Source organism: Numenius arquata, chromosome 13, assembly GCF_964106895.1.
Source record: "Numenius arquata chromosome 13, bNumArq3.hap1.1, whole genome shotgun sequence".
NCBI classification, from domain to species: domain Eukaryota; kingdom Metazoa; phylum Chordata; class Aves; order Charadriiformes; family Scolopacidae; genus Numenius; species Numenius arquata.
This window is the reverse complement of record NC_133588.1, coordinates 10,464,500-10,480,889: the sequence shown is the minus strand read 5'-3', so window position 1 is coordinate 10,480,889 and position 16,390 is coordinate 10,464,500. Positions and strand designations below refer to the sequence as shown.

Below are 16,390 nucleotides of genomic sequence, written 5' to 3'. Positions count from 1 at the left end.
TGATTCCCGGTGTTTTCAGTTTGTTCTATGAGGGGATATTTCATTTGCATCTATGTTTTTAGCTATCCTGTGATAACTTGTTGAATATTAAAAAAATAAAAATATTTTGCTTCTATTGGGACATTTGTATACTCGCAACTATATTTCTGTAAACAGCTGCAGTCAAGAATAAAACAATGAAAGTTTTCATTTTGCAGTGTAAAGTCTTGTTGTGTTTTTTTCAAGGGCATCTCCCCTCTGCCAGGAGAAAGTGTCCATTCTTCGGTACGGAGTAAACCCATCTGGGAACCATATGGCGCTCGGGTCAGGAAATCCTGGGAAGGCAGGAGCCCGTGATGATTTGTGCCTGTGGTGTATCCCGCTGGAGTGGTTGCGTAAGAAAAGGCACTGTGTCATTGTGTGCACTTCTAAAAAAAAAATAATACTGCATTCTTTCTGATTTTGTGGTGTTAAGTCCAAAGTAACCATCTTTATCATCTTTACCACCCAAACCCCAGCCTGCAAATTACAGAGCGTTCCAAGAAATTGTTTTCATAGTCCATCAAAAGCAGGGCTCTGTCCGTGAGGGACCGGGGGCTGACGCAGAGCTCTCTGCCAGGTGGTCTGGGGGCTGTGAGGCCGGAAATCCTAATTAACTGCCTCTCCAGAATTAACACAGTCCCAATTCATCTGCCTCTTTGGTGCGCTTATGCCAACATGCTACAAGATGCCATAGGGGTTGCTGAGGTTCAGGTGCGTGTCCCCCTTCCTGCTGCCCTCCTGTGGGGCTGTAACCTCCCATAGGACCATGGGGCAATTCTGTAATACTGAAAAAATACAACAGGGCTAAGAAGAAACGCTGAGAGCTGGGCAGGGCGCTGTGCTGTGAAAGGCTTGAGCAGATTGATCCCTACGGCTTTCCTCTGGTGCTGCCCCACTGCCTCCCCCCCTCCAGCCCTGTGCCCGCTGCCAGGCTCAGACATGGCCGTGCTGCAGGGGGGGGCAAATGCAACCCCCCTGCTGCTGGCTCTTGCCCCTCCAGAGCTGCCAGCCCTACTGCAGGCATTCATTAGCCACCCTCCTCGTTAGTGCCATGGTGCACAAGAAAACACCCCGAGAAACCCTCCTAAGCCGCCTCCTCCTCTCGAGGCTCAGAGGAAGGCACACCCCAGCCTGCGAGCCTGGCACAGGGAGCTACAGAAAAAAGACTGAGCCATGGGGCTACGGGTTTTTGTGTTTATTAGCAATGTAGCCACTGCGTGTGGCATCCTGGGGGGTGAGCAGGGAAGCCACTGTCTCACCCACCTCCCCCCTCATTCTGGCAGTCCCGATGACTGTCACCCCCAGTCACTGGGCACTCCTCAGGCACCAGAAAAGCACAGAAAGAAAGGCCCTGCCCAGGCAGCTGCCTTCAGAAGGGTGCTGGGAGAGGCCTCGCCCTCCCAGAGCCACGAAGCCTCGGGCAGCAATGTGCAAGGCCCGGGCAGATGGTCCTTCCCTCGCAGCAGCGGCTGCCAGGGGCCCCATCCCGCCCTTCACCTCCTCTTCACAAACTTCTTTGTCACGGCGTTGGGGTTCAGGCGCCTCCTGCCAGCGCCCAGGGCGGCGTCCCGGATTTGCAGATTGGCCGCCCGGCTGTAGATGTCGTTTTCCGCAAAGGGCGAGATCCCAGCGATGTAGTCGGGGTCAAAGACATTGGTCTTCTGCCTGGCCTTGCGGGACAGTCGCTGCTGGGGGAAGGGCTGATCTTCCACCAGGTGAGGGTTATTCGCATGCTTCCCTCCTTTCGGGGCTGGCAGCGGGTACTGCCAAGAGAAAAGTGGTTAAAACCCACTTTAGGGGTGACTTTTTCTCAAAGGGACTTCAAGGTGACCGCAGCCCTCTAGAGAAGAGCTGAGCAAATGAAGAACTGACCACAGGCCGGGCCCTTGACCCAGCAGCAGCTGCCCAGCACGCGGTGCACAGCTACTCACCCTCAGCCCTCGGGGGTTCAGGACCTTGGGGTTGCGGGAGAAATGCATGTGGAGGCTCCCGTCATCGCTGACGCTCACTGCGACCTTCTTCAGGGTCTTGTTGCCGCAGTGGGGACAGAAAACCTTGGTCATATCTGACGTGGTCCTGCAAGACAGGAACGGGGCGGGGGGTTACTGCTCCCTGGGCTGTGAACACAAGCTCAGCCCAGGAGCACGATCACCCGCGCGCCCAGCTGAGGGCAGCGCCGCTCTGTGCCCACACGCTCACTTGAAGCAGCCGTGGCAGCGGAGGATGTAGCTCCTGGCCTGGCGGATCAGCATGCCATTCACCGCCAGCACGTGGAGGCCCATCTGAAGCAGCACGTTCTGCAACGAGAAGGGAGAAACCGGGACACCGTGAGCTGGGACTTTAAGCTGGGTCTGCCAGCCCAGGCAGCGAGAGGCCGACAGAAGCAACCCCAATGGGCTTCACAGAGGTCTCTGCCAGGGACAGAACTGGCTGTTTTTAAGATAAAAGGAGCTGTCGCAAAGCTGGTCTCATCCCGCCCCAGGGGACTCGGCAGTGCGCTCCTCTGTCTTGGTCTGCTGGTTTAATCAGCCTGGAGGTTTGGAGCCCACCCTGCCAGCCCCCTGTACGGGCAGAGGAGATACAGCACCCACGTGGCATCAGCTGAGCCCAAGGCTGGAGCCCGTCCCCTGCAGGGCAGCAGCCAGCACCCACCTGCATGGCAAAGTCAGTGGTGACACAGCCGACCTGGACGCCAACGGGAGCGGTGTCAAAGTGGCCCGTGTCTTGCTGGGCCTGCTTGAGGTTGCTGGGTGTTATCCAACCCTCATCATCGCTCTCCTCTTCATCCCCCTCTTCCTCAGCGCTGGCCCCATCCTCAGAGCTCTGGTGCTCCTCAGTGGACTCTGGGCTAATGGAGATGGCTTGAGCTTTCTGGGGTGGAGAAGACAGTCAGCTACGGCACATGCAGCACTCCTGGTGCAGTCCAGCGCTGTGCAGAGAAGTCAGGAAAAGCCATCCAGAAACCAGGATAGCAAGGACAGCGAGGAGATGAGGCTCCAGGTCTCACCAGCAGCTCCTGCAGCTCATCCTCAATGCTGGGCAGGGGTGCTCGCCAGTAGAGAAAGGAACTGAATTCGTCACCCTCACATGGGACCGTGCTCCTCTCAGGGCTGGGCTGACGCTGGCCTTTCCCCGGGTGCTTGTGCTGTGGGGGGACACAGGACAGGGGGTCCCTCACCCTCTGCTGCCTGTGGGCTCTGCGGGGCTGCATCCCCGTCCTCAGGGCCTTACCTCGGGGTGCTGTGTCCCCGTCCCTTACCTTCGTGGGCAGGTGGAAGCCGGCGAGGTGCAGGGGGGCCTCAGGGTGCCGCGGGGTGGAGCTGAGCTGCACCTGGTGGAGGCAGCACAGGGGGTCGGCAGGGCGCCCTGGGGAAGTATCCCCATCCCCGGAGGGGGTGGCCCTTACCTTGTCCTGGGGTTCCCAGCGGAGGCAGCCGAGGCCGTCAGTCTCTGCCTGCAGCTGGCAGGTGAGGGCGAGCACCTGCAGGTCTGCCGCCGAGAGGCTGGGGTAGTCCCCGGTTTTCTTGGAGAAGTCGGTGACTGCGGGGGGGAAGGAAGGGGAAAGAGGAAACGGGAAGGGGAAAGGCAAGGGAGAAAGAAGCCGTCGGGCCGGGCCAGGCCGCAGGGAGCCGGGCAGGCCGGGCCTCCCCGAGGTGTAGGATGCCGGTCCGGGCCGCAGGGCCCCGGTGGGCCGTTCCGTGACTCACCGAGGCGCAGGAGGTCGGGCCGCGGCCGGCGGAGATGCAGCTGGCAGGGCAGGGCGGCCAGGCGGCGGCGCGTCGGCCTGTCGCGGATCTCGGCCAGCACCTCGGGCACGGTGTAGAGGTTCTGCGCGATGTCCTGCGGGCAGCGTCGTCACAACGGCCCCTGTCCTTCCTCTCCCGGTCCCCTCGCCCCCAACCCCCGGTTCCCCCCCGGTACCTGCAGCGGGGCGGCGCTGAGGAAGGCGCCGGTGTCGGCCACGACGTGCGCCACACGCGCCATGTCCGCCCGCCCCATTGTCCCCCGCCGGCCACCGTCCCTGCCGCGCTGCCCGCCGGGAGGTGTAGTCTGCGCGGGGCAGGCCGGGAACGGCAGCCCCGCGTGACCGCTTCCGGGCGGCGAGGTCAGGTGACGGGCTCGGTGTCACATGACGGCGGGCGCCGGAGCCGGAAGCGGGAGTGGAGCGGTCGCCGGTAACTCGGGTGGCGGGAGGGGATAGGACGGGATGGGTGTGGGGAGGCCGGGGTTTCCCGGTACGGTCCGTCCGGTGCCCCGGGTACTGCTCGGCCGTGGGCTCTGCCCACCCCGCGGCGGGACCGGCCCGGTGAGGTGAGGCCTGGCCCGGTGCGGGGCGGTAGGGCTCGCGGGAAGGGCTGTCCTGGCCGCTCCCTCCCCTTCGCGGAGCCTCTCTGGTGGCCGTCGGTGCCCGGCCCGGTTCTGTGCGGGGGCGAACCGGCACCCGGCTTCAGCTGCGGGACAGGAGCCCGATACCTGCGGTGTCGGTGGGCGGGGGGTGCCCGGTTCCCGGGACCGCCACCCCGGCTCCCACCTAGCCGGCTTCCCCGGGGGACCCTGGAGAGGGGAGGCCTTGGCCCTGTGGAGCGGGAAAGCTGCGCCCAGAGGGGTTTCCCGATGGCCGAGAGGTGTTTAAGGTGGCCAGGGGAGTTAACGTAAGCGATAGTGAAAACGGGGTAGAATCGTGAAAAGAGAAAACGGGAGAAAGAGTCAAAGACGGCTGGAGAAGAGCAAAAGCAGCGGCAGGGAGTGTGAGGGAGACCGAGGGTCCAGAGACCCCGGCTGCGGTGGGTCTTACACGGTGACTTTGTGGGTGCGGGTCACTCACGTTACTGTGGGAGGCCCCGAAGGACAAGCTGGCTGGTGGGACTGGCCCAGGGGCTGGGCACGGGCTGGCGCAGGAGGGACATGCGTGCCTGACTGTTTTTTGTGGGCCTGCTTAATGGCGCTAATGAAGTAAGTGGCGGTGCGGAGCTGGGGAGTCATAATAAACACGAGGAATAACAATATCCTAAGGGAAGGCCGGGGCGATCTGTGGGCCGGGTTAATTGGAGTAGGAGTAACTGTAGTAATAGCGAGTGCATTTAGTCTCGTGAAAGACCTCCCTACATAAGTCAGCTCTCCCCCACTGGTGAGGGGGAGGAGATGGGCATGTGTTAGTGAGCCTCCAGCCGCCATCCGATAGAACCGAGACAGCGGCAACTCTGGTACCAAACGAGGTTTTCCAGGCAGAGGTGGGGATTGTACGAGGCACTGGCCAGGTCTTGGCTGAGCACGGAGTGCTGGGAGGGGTTGTCATGGTGTGGGGGGGGTGAGGTCGAATGGGGCTGGCATGGAGAAGGGGGTGGGGAGGGGAGAGGGGCTCGCGAGAGGGGATTTTAAAAGGAACCTGGGTTTGGGATGGAGGTTGGTATGGTCTAATGAGGGTGGGGGGAGAGGGCAGGGAAGAGAGACACACACCCCTGTATGAGAGGAGAGGTGGCAGGGGCTGGAGCTGCTGGAGCTGCTCTTCTCCCCTTTTCATACTTCCCTCCCCTGATCCAGGGGCAGGAGGGAGAGGTTGGCAGGGACAGGCAGGAGGGAGAGGTTGGCAGGGACAGGCAGGAGGGGTGTGGTAGCCTGGGAGGGCGATCAGGTTTGACCACATCTGAGCCTTCACCCCAGGTTACAGGATTGAGGCTCCTCTTTGTTCCTGCCAGGGGGTGGGCAGCAAATGCCTCCATGTGCCCTGCTGTGTTGGGGGCTTGTGCAGGCAGGGGCCCTCTGATCTGTGACCTTGACACCTACTGCGGGCATCCACACTCAGCGTATCCTCTCCCTGGGAAGTGTGGAGAGGAGGACTGCTGCCTGCGGGCTCAGGAGGATGGCATGAGTCAATAGCTGACTCTGTGGTCCCAGACCGAGCACCTCGTGCTTCTGCGTGATACATGACCTCATCCTTCTACTTTGCGGTCGGTTGTTTCGGCAGAGGCACCCAGCCACGTGTACTGCCAGCATCCCGGGGCGTTACAGCCTGTGCCCTTCCTGCCTGCTCCCTGTCCCGGTGGGTGACTCCTGGGGAAAGCTGCAGCAGAAGGGGCAGAGAGAAGCGTTGTGCCTGCGGTGACAGTGACGTGGCGCTGGAGAGCGAGGAAGTGGTGAGCGCTTGGGGAAGCGGAGGTCTGGGCTTGTAGCCTGCTCCGTTGCGTGATCCTTCTCTGTGTTCAGGGCAGCTGCAGTCCCCGTCCCCTTCACAGTGTGTTAGAGTAGATGGGACTGATTTTTCTGTGGGATTTTGCTGCCAAGAAGAGACCCGGGCTGTCCTTGAGGGATGTGGCTGCTTCCCCATACTGTGACCGGACCTTCCTCTCTTTTGCCAGTGTCACTGCCTCGTCCTTTCCAAGAGATGCCTTGTGCGGTGGCCACACAGGATGCTCCTGAGCTGGTGCTGCTGCTCAGCAGCACGGAGCAGGGCGTGAGACTGCATCTGCTGAAGGCTTTGGAGGCTGCTCTGTCCTTGTGCTGGCTGTGATCAGCCCTGATCTTTGGGTCAGGGTGAGCTGCAGCTGCCCAAATGAGGGCTGAGCACTGCCCAGCTTGGCTCAGCTCGGCTCTCTTCAGGCCATGGTGATGCTGTTGAAGAGGGGGTGTTTCTCCCTAGGGCACAGTGTTGCCATTGCCTGTGGTGCGGGGTTGGTTTATCAGGAGTGAGAGGGAACCTGTGTTTGCCAGGCATGTGCCCGTCCGTTGCCAAGTCTCCTTGCCATGTGGGTCACTTCCACTAATGTCTGGGCTGCGTTTGGGCCCAGAGGGGCTGACCCAGGAGCCTGCTGCAGCCCCAGCTTTCTCCGTATGGTGGGAGCGGTGCTGAGGTGTCTCCTCTCTCTCTGCTTCCAGCCAGGGGTGATGCCATGGCCGCTGCGAGCTCCAGCAGGGCCAGGGCCGGGCCGCCCTGTGAGAAGTCTCAGCTCTCTGTGAAAGGTGGGTCATGCGGCCGGGAGCCCTGCGGTGGGGAATGTGGATTTTGGGTGCGTCTGGTCCAGGAGTGTGCTCTGCCTGCACCCCGGCCTGGGAGACCTTCTTGTGGGGAGCAGGGACTGGGGAAGGCCAGCACTGCTCCATGTCTCATGGGCGCCTAGGGATGTGGAGCAGCCATCGGCTGGGCTCCGCTGCCCCCTCTCCCTGGCTGCTGGGACGTGGCTCCGTGGCCGCGAGATGGCTCCCAACGCGCGGAGCTACTTCCCCTGGAGCTGCGTCCCCGGGGCAGCCCTGGTGCAGGACATCACTGGCCTGGGGGGCGGCTGAGCCTTGCCTGGTGGGTACCTCTGCCCAGCGGCTCCAGCAGAGCCCCTTTGCCCCCACCTTGCCCACAAGCCCTGGGGTAGGGCGGTGTCTGTGGGGACCGTGACACTCCTGCAGCCTTTGGGTATGGGTGAAGCTGGGGACAGGCAGTGATCACGGGATGGTGACGGGAGCACCTGAATCCAGCCATTGCTGCCATCAGGAGAGTCACTTCTTGCCCCCCCTCTCCCAAAAGCAGTTTGACTCTGTGGTGAGTTGTGGTACTCCAAGCTGGCAGGGATGGGGGGCGTGTAGGGGGGGCAGGGGTGAGGGACTCCCCTGCAGCTGCCTGACCCTCTGCCTCTCCCCCCTGCTCAGTCGTGTCTGTGAAGCCCAAGGTGCACAGCCGCCCGTCGCGGATGAACTGCTACGTGGAGGTGGCAGGTGATGGGCTGCCCAGTGAGACCAAGAAGACGGGGAAGCAGATCGGGAGCTCTGAGCTGCTGTGGAACGAGATCCTCATCCTGTAAGTCTCCATGACTCCCCGGTGTGAGGCTGGTACTGGGGCTGGCACCATGCTCCCCGGTGTACCCCTCTGTGCCATCGGCTGGGGCTGCTCAGATGTCAGATCTCTTTGCTCCCCCCAGATGAGGACGCTGCCAGGGACGGCCAGGCTGGGAGGGCAGCAGGAGGGGGTGGTCTCCCATTGCCCCATGGCCCTGCCCACTTCTTTCTGTTCCCTGGCTTTGGCAGGCCTGGCACTGCCTGCTCCCTGAGCAGGGACAAGGCTACAGTGATGGCCCCCTTCTCTGGTCTCTGCAGGAACGTCACGGCTCAGAGCCACTTGGACCTGAAGGTGTGGAGCTGCCATACTCTGAGAAACGAGCTGCTGGGCACCGCCTCCGTCAGCCTTGGCAACCTGCTGAAGGGCGGTGGGAAACGTACGTACGAGCCGGTCCCCACGGGGGTCCCTCTCCCTCTGCCCTGGCTGGGTGCCCCGCGCTCCACAGGGTCCTGCCACCTCGCCTGCCCTGTAGGTGTGCAGCGGGGAGGAAAGATGGTGGCCACAGCAGCTCCCATGCAGTCCCCCGCCCCAGAAGGAAACAAGGTGCCATTGTGTGCCCTGGGCCGCCTGTCAGGGCTGGGGTGCCGGGGTGTGACGGAAGCCATACCTCTGTTAGCCAGGGTGCCGCAGCCTGCATGGAAACACAAACCCCTCAGCTATTTGTTGCCATTTGTGGTCGCCAGAGTGTGGCTCGTGATAGCAGCTACTGCATAAAGGTGGCCATTCAGGGCTTGGGCCGCGCAAGCGGCTGCGCGGGGCTGGAAAAGGCTCGCTCTGTCTTTTCCAAGCAAAGCTCTGCCGCTCGCAAGAGACAGACCTGGTATTGAGTGGGGAGAGGGGCCTCCTGTGCCCTGAGGGGGGATATGGGGCTGGTTCAGACTTTCCCCCGTGCCAGGGGCTGGGGTGGGTTCCTTACCCTGGCACTGCCAGCTGCAGGCTACGAAACCGCAACGGTGTCCCTGCTGTGCTCCCTGTGGTGGGCAGGCTACCGTGCCCCAGGGTGGCATCTTGTCCTGCCGGGGCAGCGAGGGCCAACGCAGGCAGCTGTGCTGCTACTGCCACCGTCACCTCACAAAGCCTGTGAGGACCTGAACATCTACCCTGGGTAGCTGCAGGACTGCTTGCCTGTTGCTTGGGCTGCTGTTGTCAGGCAGCCTGCAGTGGAGGTCTCTGCTCCAGGGCACACTCCTCTGCAGCTCTTTCTTCCTGACCTGTGCTAATACCCTGCCGTGCTGGGCTCCTGGAGCCGCTGCTGCTCCCGTCCTACCTGCCTGCTTCTCTGCAGGGGCACAATCAGCTCTTTCATTAGCAGGCGTCCCAGGGGGCTGTGTGGAAAATGAATGGAAAAGGCAACTGGCTGTTCTAGCTTGTCCGTGAACATCCACCAGAAAAAACGTGTCAGATTTTTCCTTGACACCGTGAGCCGGGAGGGGAGGACTCTTAAAGCTGCAGAGCCTGCCCTGCTGGGAAGGTGCTGCCGTGGGCTGGGGGCAGTTGTCACTGCCTGGGTGAGCCATGTGCTCTTGTCTGCCTGTCTTGTCTAGCTTGTCATCTGCTCCCTCCTCTTCTCTGCAGACTCGGTGCTTGGTCTTTGGGCTTTTCTGCAGCTCTGAGTGGGCCAGAGACTGCTGCCGGTTCCCCAGAGGTCCCATGGGAGCCTGAGTGCCTGGGAGACACCTTCTTTAAGAGGGCTCCTTGCCTGCAGAGAGGAGGGGAGCTCATTCCCTCTGCTTGCCAGTGTGGGGAAGGGGCCAGGTCACACAAGGGCATGCAAATGGCATTTGGGATTTCAAATTTCTAATCATCCTGAGTTGGACAAGTAACGTCCTCATGCAACCCGTGACCCCCTGCCTGGGGCGGGTACCGAAACACATGTGCACTCTGCCTCTGGTGGGGCCCCTGCCGTCTTCTCCCCTTCCTGGGAAGCATGCAGGAGGAGTGTGCCTTCCCCAAAGGGGGCTCCTGCCAGGCAGCAGCCCCACTTTCTAGCTTAGTTGGGTTTGTTATAGTTTTGGTGAGGTTTTTAGTAAGTTACTGATATGTGAGTGTAGCTGTGGCTTTTGGTTTGTGTTCCTGTAGTTATTCTACGTGGTGCGGAAGGATTGTTCTGGTTGCTCTGCTTTTGGGCAGGGGTGGTGTTCTCGCCCCCGCTAATGTCCATGGCAGCACTCCTGCCTGCCAGGAAGACGCCAAAGCTCCCCCTTTTCTTTCTGTCCACCCTCATGCCAAGCACGCCTTGCTTCAGGTGGAAGAGTCTCAGCTCTAAGGCCTGGAAAAAGAGCTCGGTGATGAGCCTGGTCAGGCCTGAGCTCCCGGGAAGATGGGGAGAGCCTGCTGGAGCTAACAGCCCAAGCTGTTGGACAGGAGCTTCTGCTCTGGGCTGGTCCAGCCTTGCTTTCGGGCTTGCTGCACTTCCCACCGCCTTGGCAGGCGCCTCTGGGGCCTCTCCTCTGGCAGGCAGCGCCCTCCTGCTTTCGGAGGGGATTGGCTGGGGAGATGGAGAGGTGGGTAAGAATGGGCTCAATCACAGAAAATGAGCTGGAGCCTTCCACGGAGCTGCTCCCAGGGCTCCAGTAAAACAGCTAATTTGCAATGGCACAGCCCCCTGCCCCGGCCCCCGAGCTGCTGCCTGCTCAGAGGCACCTCTTTGTCCCAGGCTCCGGGAGCTCCTCTCCCGCTCCTCCCGAGAGGCCTGAGGAATGTCCCCAGCCGGCCTCGCACTAGCGTCTGCCACTGGAAGACGATAACTGGGTCTCGCTGGTTTTTGGTGGTCCCCCTGTGCGCCGAGCAGTGGATGTCTGTGCAGGCGCTGGAGTGAGCCAGGCTGCAGCTCACAAATGAAAGCACTCGCTTTTGTTGCTCGCTGCTCGCATTGCAAGTTACATCAACAGGCTCCTGTTTCTTGAGTGGCACCACATGCCAGGGTTTTACAGATCCTGCAGAGCCTTTTCTTTCCCTGCTGCTGCTGCGCCCCAGGCAGAGCTGCTGGAGCTGTGGCCTCACGGGACCCTCCAGGAAGCTAGCAGTAAACTCCCAAACCTTTGGAAAGCTGCAGCTGCCTCCATGCCACGGATACACTGTCAAAGGAGCTCCGGTGCATGGCCCGGCAGCAAAGGCTCTTAGCGAGGAGTGTGAGGGCAAATGCGCAGACTGGCTGAGGTGACTGTTCAGTGAGCAGCTGGCTCTGCAGCAGCTGGGCAACAGTCCCGTAAAACTGGTTGTCCAAGCCAGTAAGTGACAGTGGGGGTCGGACCGTGCCTACCCTGTGTCACCTTTCATGTGTCGTGTCCTGAATGTCCTACAGAACTGATGGGGCTGTGACCACCAGCACTGTCCCTGTTCCCTGGCTGCCTCCAGGTTCTATTTGGATGGGAGACTGCTCTCTGTGCCCAAGGCAGCGAGTCGACAGGGTCCCTGGCTCCTGTCCTGCCATGCTCTGGCCAGGCTGTTTTGCAGACAGCCAGCTGCCCCCGGTCAGAGATAGCAGGCTCTTTGACTCTCTTCCCATCTTGCCTTCCTTCCCAGGCCTGTGATGGTTCAGAGGAAAGAAGCAGAAGTCTGAGGTCCTTCTAGTTATACCTGGCAGATAAATAGAGTGGGACGCAGTTGTCTCTAAGCTGTGGTGACTCAGACTGGGTCAGCAGCAGGAGCAAAGCTTCCCATTTTTACTTTTTACCTGGGACAGTAAAGATTATTCCTTCCCCTAAACCCTGGGTTCCTCCTTGGTTTAGGGATGGCTGTGGAACATCTAACTTCCCCCTGTAGCCACAGCACGGGGTCATTCCTTCAGCTGCAGGCATGCACAAAGGTTAAGCTGGTCTTAACTGGCCAAGCACCAGGGAGGTGGGTGCTGCCAGCCTGGCAGCCCTGAGCTCTGGGGTAGCCCTGGGGCAGCTCTGGGGCCTCAAGACCCAGGGGAAGCCAGCATGGCTCAGTGCTCCCACTGGGGCTGAGAGTGGCCCCGCTGATGTTATTTTCTGCTCTGTTTTTTCTGTCTAGTGCCAGGGTGCTTTCAGGGCAGGGTTCTGGCTCTGGGATTTGATTCTTCGGTGGATTGGTGGAGGACAAGTAGGTTGCTGGCTGGAGTGCGTGGTTTTGAGGGTAGCCCAGAGGATCTGCTTATCTTCTATTTGCAAAAGTGGCAGCTGCTCTGCAGGGGGCTGCTCTTGAGAGGTGATGATGGATACGGCTTTGATCACCTGGAGCCATTTGGGTGGAAACTGGCCTTTGCATCCAGTGGAACTGAGCGAAGAGAGTTTGGGGAGCTGAGAGGGTGGGAAGCACCATCCATCTGTCTGTCTGGAAGTCTTCCTGGCTGCGTGTGTGAAGACAGAGCCACGCAACCCAGGGAAGAGGCAGAGGGGCTGCCCGCTCCCACACGTCAGCGCTCTGGCGCTTGTGCCCATGGGCGTCAGAGGCGTGTGGTCCCTGGAGGTCCCGGAGGGCTTGGGCTCGGGCTCAGCCCGGGGCCGTTATCGGGCTGGCTGCTCCCAGCCTCGCTTCGTGGAACCGTAAATCCGCTTAATGGGCTGGGTGGGAATTCCAGCTCACCTCCGCTAAATGGGAGCTCTGATGCTGCGTGCGGGGCACTGGAAGTAGCTGAACTGAGACCTTATTCAGGACCAAATCACCCCCCGACCCCCTCCCAAAATAATAATAATCCCTCTGACATTCTGGCTGCTGACGGGACACAGGCAGCCTTTGTGCTCAGCCGTTCAGGGGACCCTCTGTTGGTGCAACAGTAATGTCCCTTTGTGCGTCCCGCGTGCTGGACTGGGACAGTGAATGGAAGGTTCTGCTAGTGTTTATTTTCTTTAAAAAAGCTGAAGGGGGTGGAGAGGGGGAGAAGGAAGCCGGCTGGGAGGTTCATGTTCACATCCTCCACTTGGAGACACCTTGTCTTTGCTCCTGCGCTGCCGCCCCCTCGGCTGGCCGCCTGCACAATGAGGGCTTGTGCAGCTCCGGCGGGGAGAGCAGCGTGCTTGGCTGCCGGGCGCTCGCAGAGGGGGATGGAGGGGACCCCCGGAGCGTGCAGGCACAACTTCCGCAGGGCTTAGAGAAAATGCAAATTCCTATGGCTTGGAGCAGCCAGGGAGAAACAGGGTCTGGATTTGTCCTGGTTTTTGGCTGCACTCAGTAGCATCTTCTGTCTCGGGCTCTTAAAACTGTCTGTGAGATTGTTTCCCCTTGGAAGCAAACTGAGGACAACTCCTGGTCTTACCCATCTGCCTAAAGGCTTAGCAGAATCCCTTGTCTGATGATGGGCAGGTAACAAGCGACAGAATTGGGCTCCAACCTCTGTGCTGTGTCCCCACGAGCATGTGCTCCTGCCACACTTGGACCCTGAAGGGACACCTGCCTCCTTGGCACTAAAAACCTCAGATGCTTTCACAAGATCCCTGAGTGCAGCCTGTCCAGCAGACCCTGTGGCGCTTCCAGCTTCAGGATGCCTGTTGAGAGCCCAGTGGGGCAGCAGCCACTCAGAGCTGGGCTCCTTGTTGCGGTGCTGGTTGGCTTGGAGGATGGATGGCTACCAGCCATGGGCTGGCATATGTGATGCGAGTGCTGTGCCAGACCCTTCTCTGTCCCCTTTGTGTCCCTTCCCAGTTGTGTGAGGCCAACAGGCGTCCTATGGGGAGGAGCAGCTCCGCACGGGGAAGGATGGCAGAAGGCACTTTCTGGGCTGGTGCGAGAGGTGTGTGGCTGCTTCTGGCCCTGGCAATGGCCAGGCCAGTGCGTAGGGGCACCATGAGCTCTGCACCTTCAGCCCTGGTCCTGTGCAGGGGCTGGTCTGGCAGCTGGGAGCTGTAGGTGCTGTTTGGGTGGCAGTTGCACACCCTGGGGCCCTGCCAGCATGTCTCAGCCTGGAGCTGGAGATGGAATGAGGTGTCCGTGGGGAGCGTGCTTCCGTCCTCCTGCTCCCGCTGACAGGTACCGCGCCCCGTCCCCACGGCAGACCAGGACAAAGCAGGATGCTAAAAAATGGTGCTGTTGTGTCATGAGCAATCTGTGTATAATAAAAATATTATTTGAGTAAATGAGTCAGGAAGCATCTGGGCCAGTGTCCCAGGCTGGTGCAGCCAAATTTTTCTGGCCTTGTGTGGCGGAGCTGGGTGTTTCGGTCCTGCTGGCTCCAGCAGGCATCACTGCGATGGTGTGAGAGCCCTGCCTGCCCGTGGGCGCTGAGGGTTGTGTTCTCTCGTTACTTGTGGGGACACAGCTCTGCAGTAGGTGGTTTGGTGTGAGCGGCTGGAGGAGGTTGTGGGAGGCATGCAGGCAGCCCTTTCACACTGTGCCTTGTTCCAGCAGTGCTGGTGGCTTCCAGGGGCACCTCTTGCTGCTGTCCGTGTGCAGTAGGGAGCTGTCAGGAGGCCTCAGAGGAGCTGGAAGGGTGGCGGATGTCCTGAGGTGCAGGGAACCAGAAAGCTGTGGCTGCCGATGTGTATTGGTGAGACAGGGCAGGTGCTGGTTCTTGGTGTGGCACGGTGCAGCTTGTTGGCTCCTCGTCCCTGCCACCCCTCGCTCTGTGCCCAAGGGGAAAGCGGTGAGCGGTGTTCCCGGGGCTGTTACAGCTCAGCAAAGCCACCGTGTCCAGCTGTGCCTGGAGCTGTGACTGACATAGTCTCATTAAGCTGCTGCATCCAAATTGGCTCACGAGGGGGGGGAGTGGAGCTGGCAGCTGTCTCCAGGAGCCTCCCAGCCCATGCCACCCACTCCAGAAGCTTCTGCGAAGGCGGTCTGATGCCACGGCAGAGCATTTCTGTGTGTTTGGAGGTTGTCTTCAGTGGAACTGATACACGGGGATGAGAATAAAGGGATGCGCCTGGAGTTTTCCTTTGCTGCTTACCTGAGTTTTCTAGGTGGTATGAGGATACCCCCGATTCTGAAAGATGCTGCTTGCTCCTCTGCATCAGGCCAGGGCTTCAGGCACTGTTGGGCATCTAGCTATCAATCTGCTTTGTGTCCCAGATGCCTGCTGGTGATCACACTCATGCAGGACCCTTCTTTCCCCATGTGTCGTGTCAAACCAGCCAAATCCCTCAGCTTTCCTGTTGTGATCTCCCCTACAGCCCCAGTTTCTGGATCTATGAGCGATGGTGGTCTTGGCTGTATTGCTGCCAGGGGCCCTGGGGCAGCTCCACCCCCATGGAGCCATCCCACTTGGCGAGCAATGGCTGGTGAAGGAGGGTCTTCTCAGGAGCTGGTGGTGGGGCTGGCTGGATGTCCTCTGCCGATGCTGGTAGCTACGTATAGGTTTGGTGCCAATGTTAGTGGTGCTCGCTCGGACAATTGGCCCTGAGGGAGTGGGCACATTGTCCTTTAGGGGTGAGGGGAGGCCTGGAGGGGACCAGGAGTCTGATGTCCTATCCCATGGGGGAGCCAGGGTGGTAGAGCCATCATGGCTGGCATCCTTAGTGGTGACTACTTGGTCTCTTTCTCCATGTCCCCTCGTCTTCCACAGTGGAGAACAGGCAGCTGACCCTGGACCTCCAGACAGAGAACAAAGGCAGCGTTGTCTCCGGCGGAGAGCTGACGATTTTCCTGGACGGGCCTGCTGTTGATCTGGGAAGCCTGCCTAATGGCAGTGCCGTGACAGAGGGTGAGTGCCGCCCCTCTCCGCATGCGTGCGGTGGCTCTGAGCACGAGGCGGTGGGGAGAGGAGTGGGGCTGAGAAGCACGGCCCCCGCCACCTCTGAGCCAGCGTCCGAGTGCCAGCAGCCACCTCCTCTCCCAGGTAAGGCTCCGGCCCCTGTCCGCCCCGACCCCGGGGCTTATGCACGGGCTCCCACGGGAGCGAGCGTGTGGTGGGACGGGAGCGTCGACAGCCTCACGCCCTGCCTCCCCGACGGCGTGAGAGGAGCAGCCCTTCTCCAGGCCCCCCGCCAGCCGCCCGTGCGGCTCGGCCCCTTCCTGCGCTCTCCTGTGTGGGCTGGGGAAACGGCTTCTGTATTTAATGAACCGCTCCGAAAAGGGCTGCCTGTGGTGGAGGGTGTACGGAGACACGGACGGATGTCTGACCTGTCGGGGCTGCCAGGGGAGCCAGCAGAGCTTGTGCTGGAGAGGGGCATTGCTTTCCCTCGCAGGGAGACGAAGCCTGTGGAATCTGGAAGCCTTAAATACAGCTGCTCTCCTGGTGCTGCCGGTTCCACAGAGTCCTGCATTTACCTTCCCTAGTGCTGCGGTCAGAGCCATGGGGTGCTGTGGGGACAGGCTGTGCCATTGCACAGCGGTGGGAGAGGAGAGCACCAGCATAAGGGCAGGATGTCCTTGTGTGCTGGTAGGTCTGTCCTGTTGAGCTTTTGGGTCTCCTATCCGGAAGGAGGGAGGAAAGGAAGGAAGGAAGGTAGAACTGGTAGGTGCCTTTGTCATTTTCTTCACCTGCTTTTTCTTTACCCATTCAGGGTCCCAGGTGCCTGGACGGGACCCCAGCAGCACGACTGCAGCCACGGAGAGCAGGCACCAGCTTCCCAGTACAAACTGCTTTGGAAGCAGACCAAGGTAAGGGTCCTGTGCTGGCAGCACCTGTCAGGCTGTTCCTGGGTGGTT

At 60.4% G+C, this 16,390-nt stretch overlaps 2 protein-coding genes across 2 annotated transcripts in view; one reads left to right on the top strand and one right to left on the bottom strand.

Annotated features, from left to right (window-relative positions):
- Nucleotides 1-1,202: 1,202 nt before the first annotated feature.
- On the bottom strand, nucleotides 1,203-4,020 carry NOB1 (NIN1 (RPN12) binding protein 1 homolog). Its single transcript, XM_074157972.1, has 9 exons — nucleotides 3,943-4,020; nucleotides 3,729-3,861; nucleotides 3,428-3,561; nucleotides 3,281-3,352; nucleotides 3,029-3,166; nucleotides 2,674-2,892; nucleotides 2,221-2,318; nucleotides 1,953-2,097; nucleotides 1,203-1,784 (listed from the first exon to the last, which is right to left on the bottom strand). Exons 1-9 carry the CDS (start codon nucleotides 4,018-4,020, stop codon nucleotides 1,515-1,517), a joined length of 1,287 nt encoding a protein of 428 aa, XP_074014073.1. The 3' UTR covers nucleotides 1,203-1,514.
- Nucleotides 4,021-4,150: 130 nt separating this feature from the next.
- WWP2 (WW domain containing E3 ubiquitin protein ligase 2) overlaps nucleotides 4,151-16,390 on the top strand; it is a 43,243-nt gene continuing 31,003 nt past the window's right edge. The window contains exons 1-6 of the mRNA XM_074157934.1: nucleotides 4,151-4,196; nucleotides 6,895-6,978; nucleotides 7,657-7,804; nucleotides 8,101-8,219; nucleotides 15,306-15,578; nucleotides 16,246-16,342. Coding sequence (XP_074014035.1) covers nucleotides 4,151-4,196; nucleotides 6,895-6,978; nucleotides 7,657-7,804; nucleotides 8,101-8,219; nucleotides 15,306-15,578; nucleotides 16,246-16,342 — 767 coding nt within the window. The remainder of the gene's footprint in view (nucleotides 4,197-6,894; nucleotides 6,979-7,656; nucleotides 7,805-8,100; nucleotides 8,220-15,305; nucleotides 15,579-16,245; nucleotides 16,343-16,390) is intronic.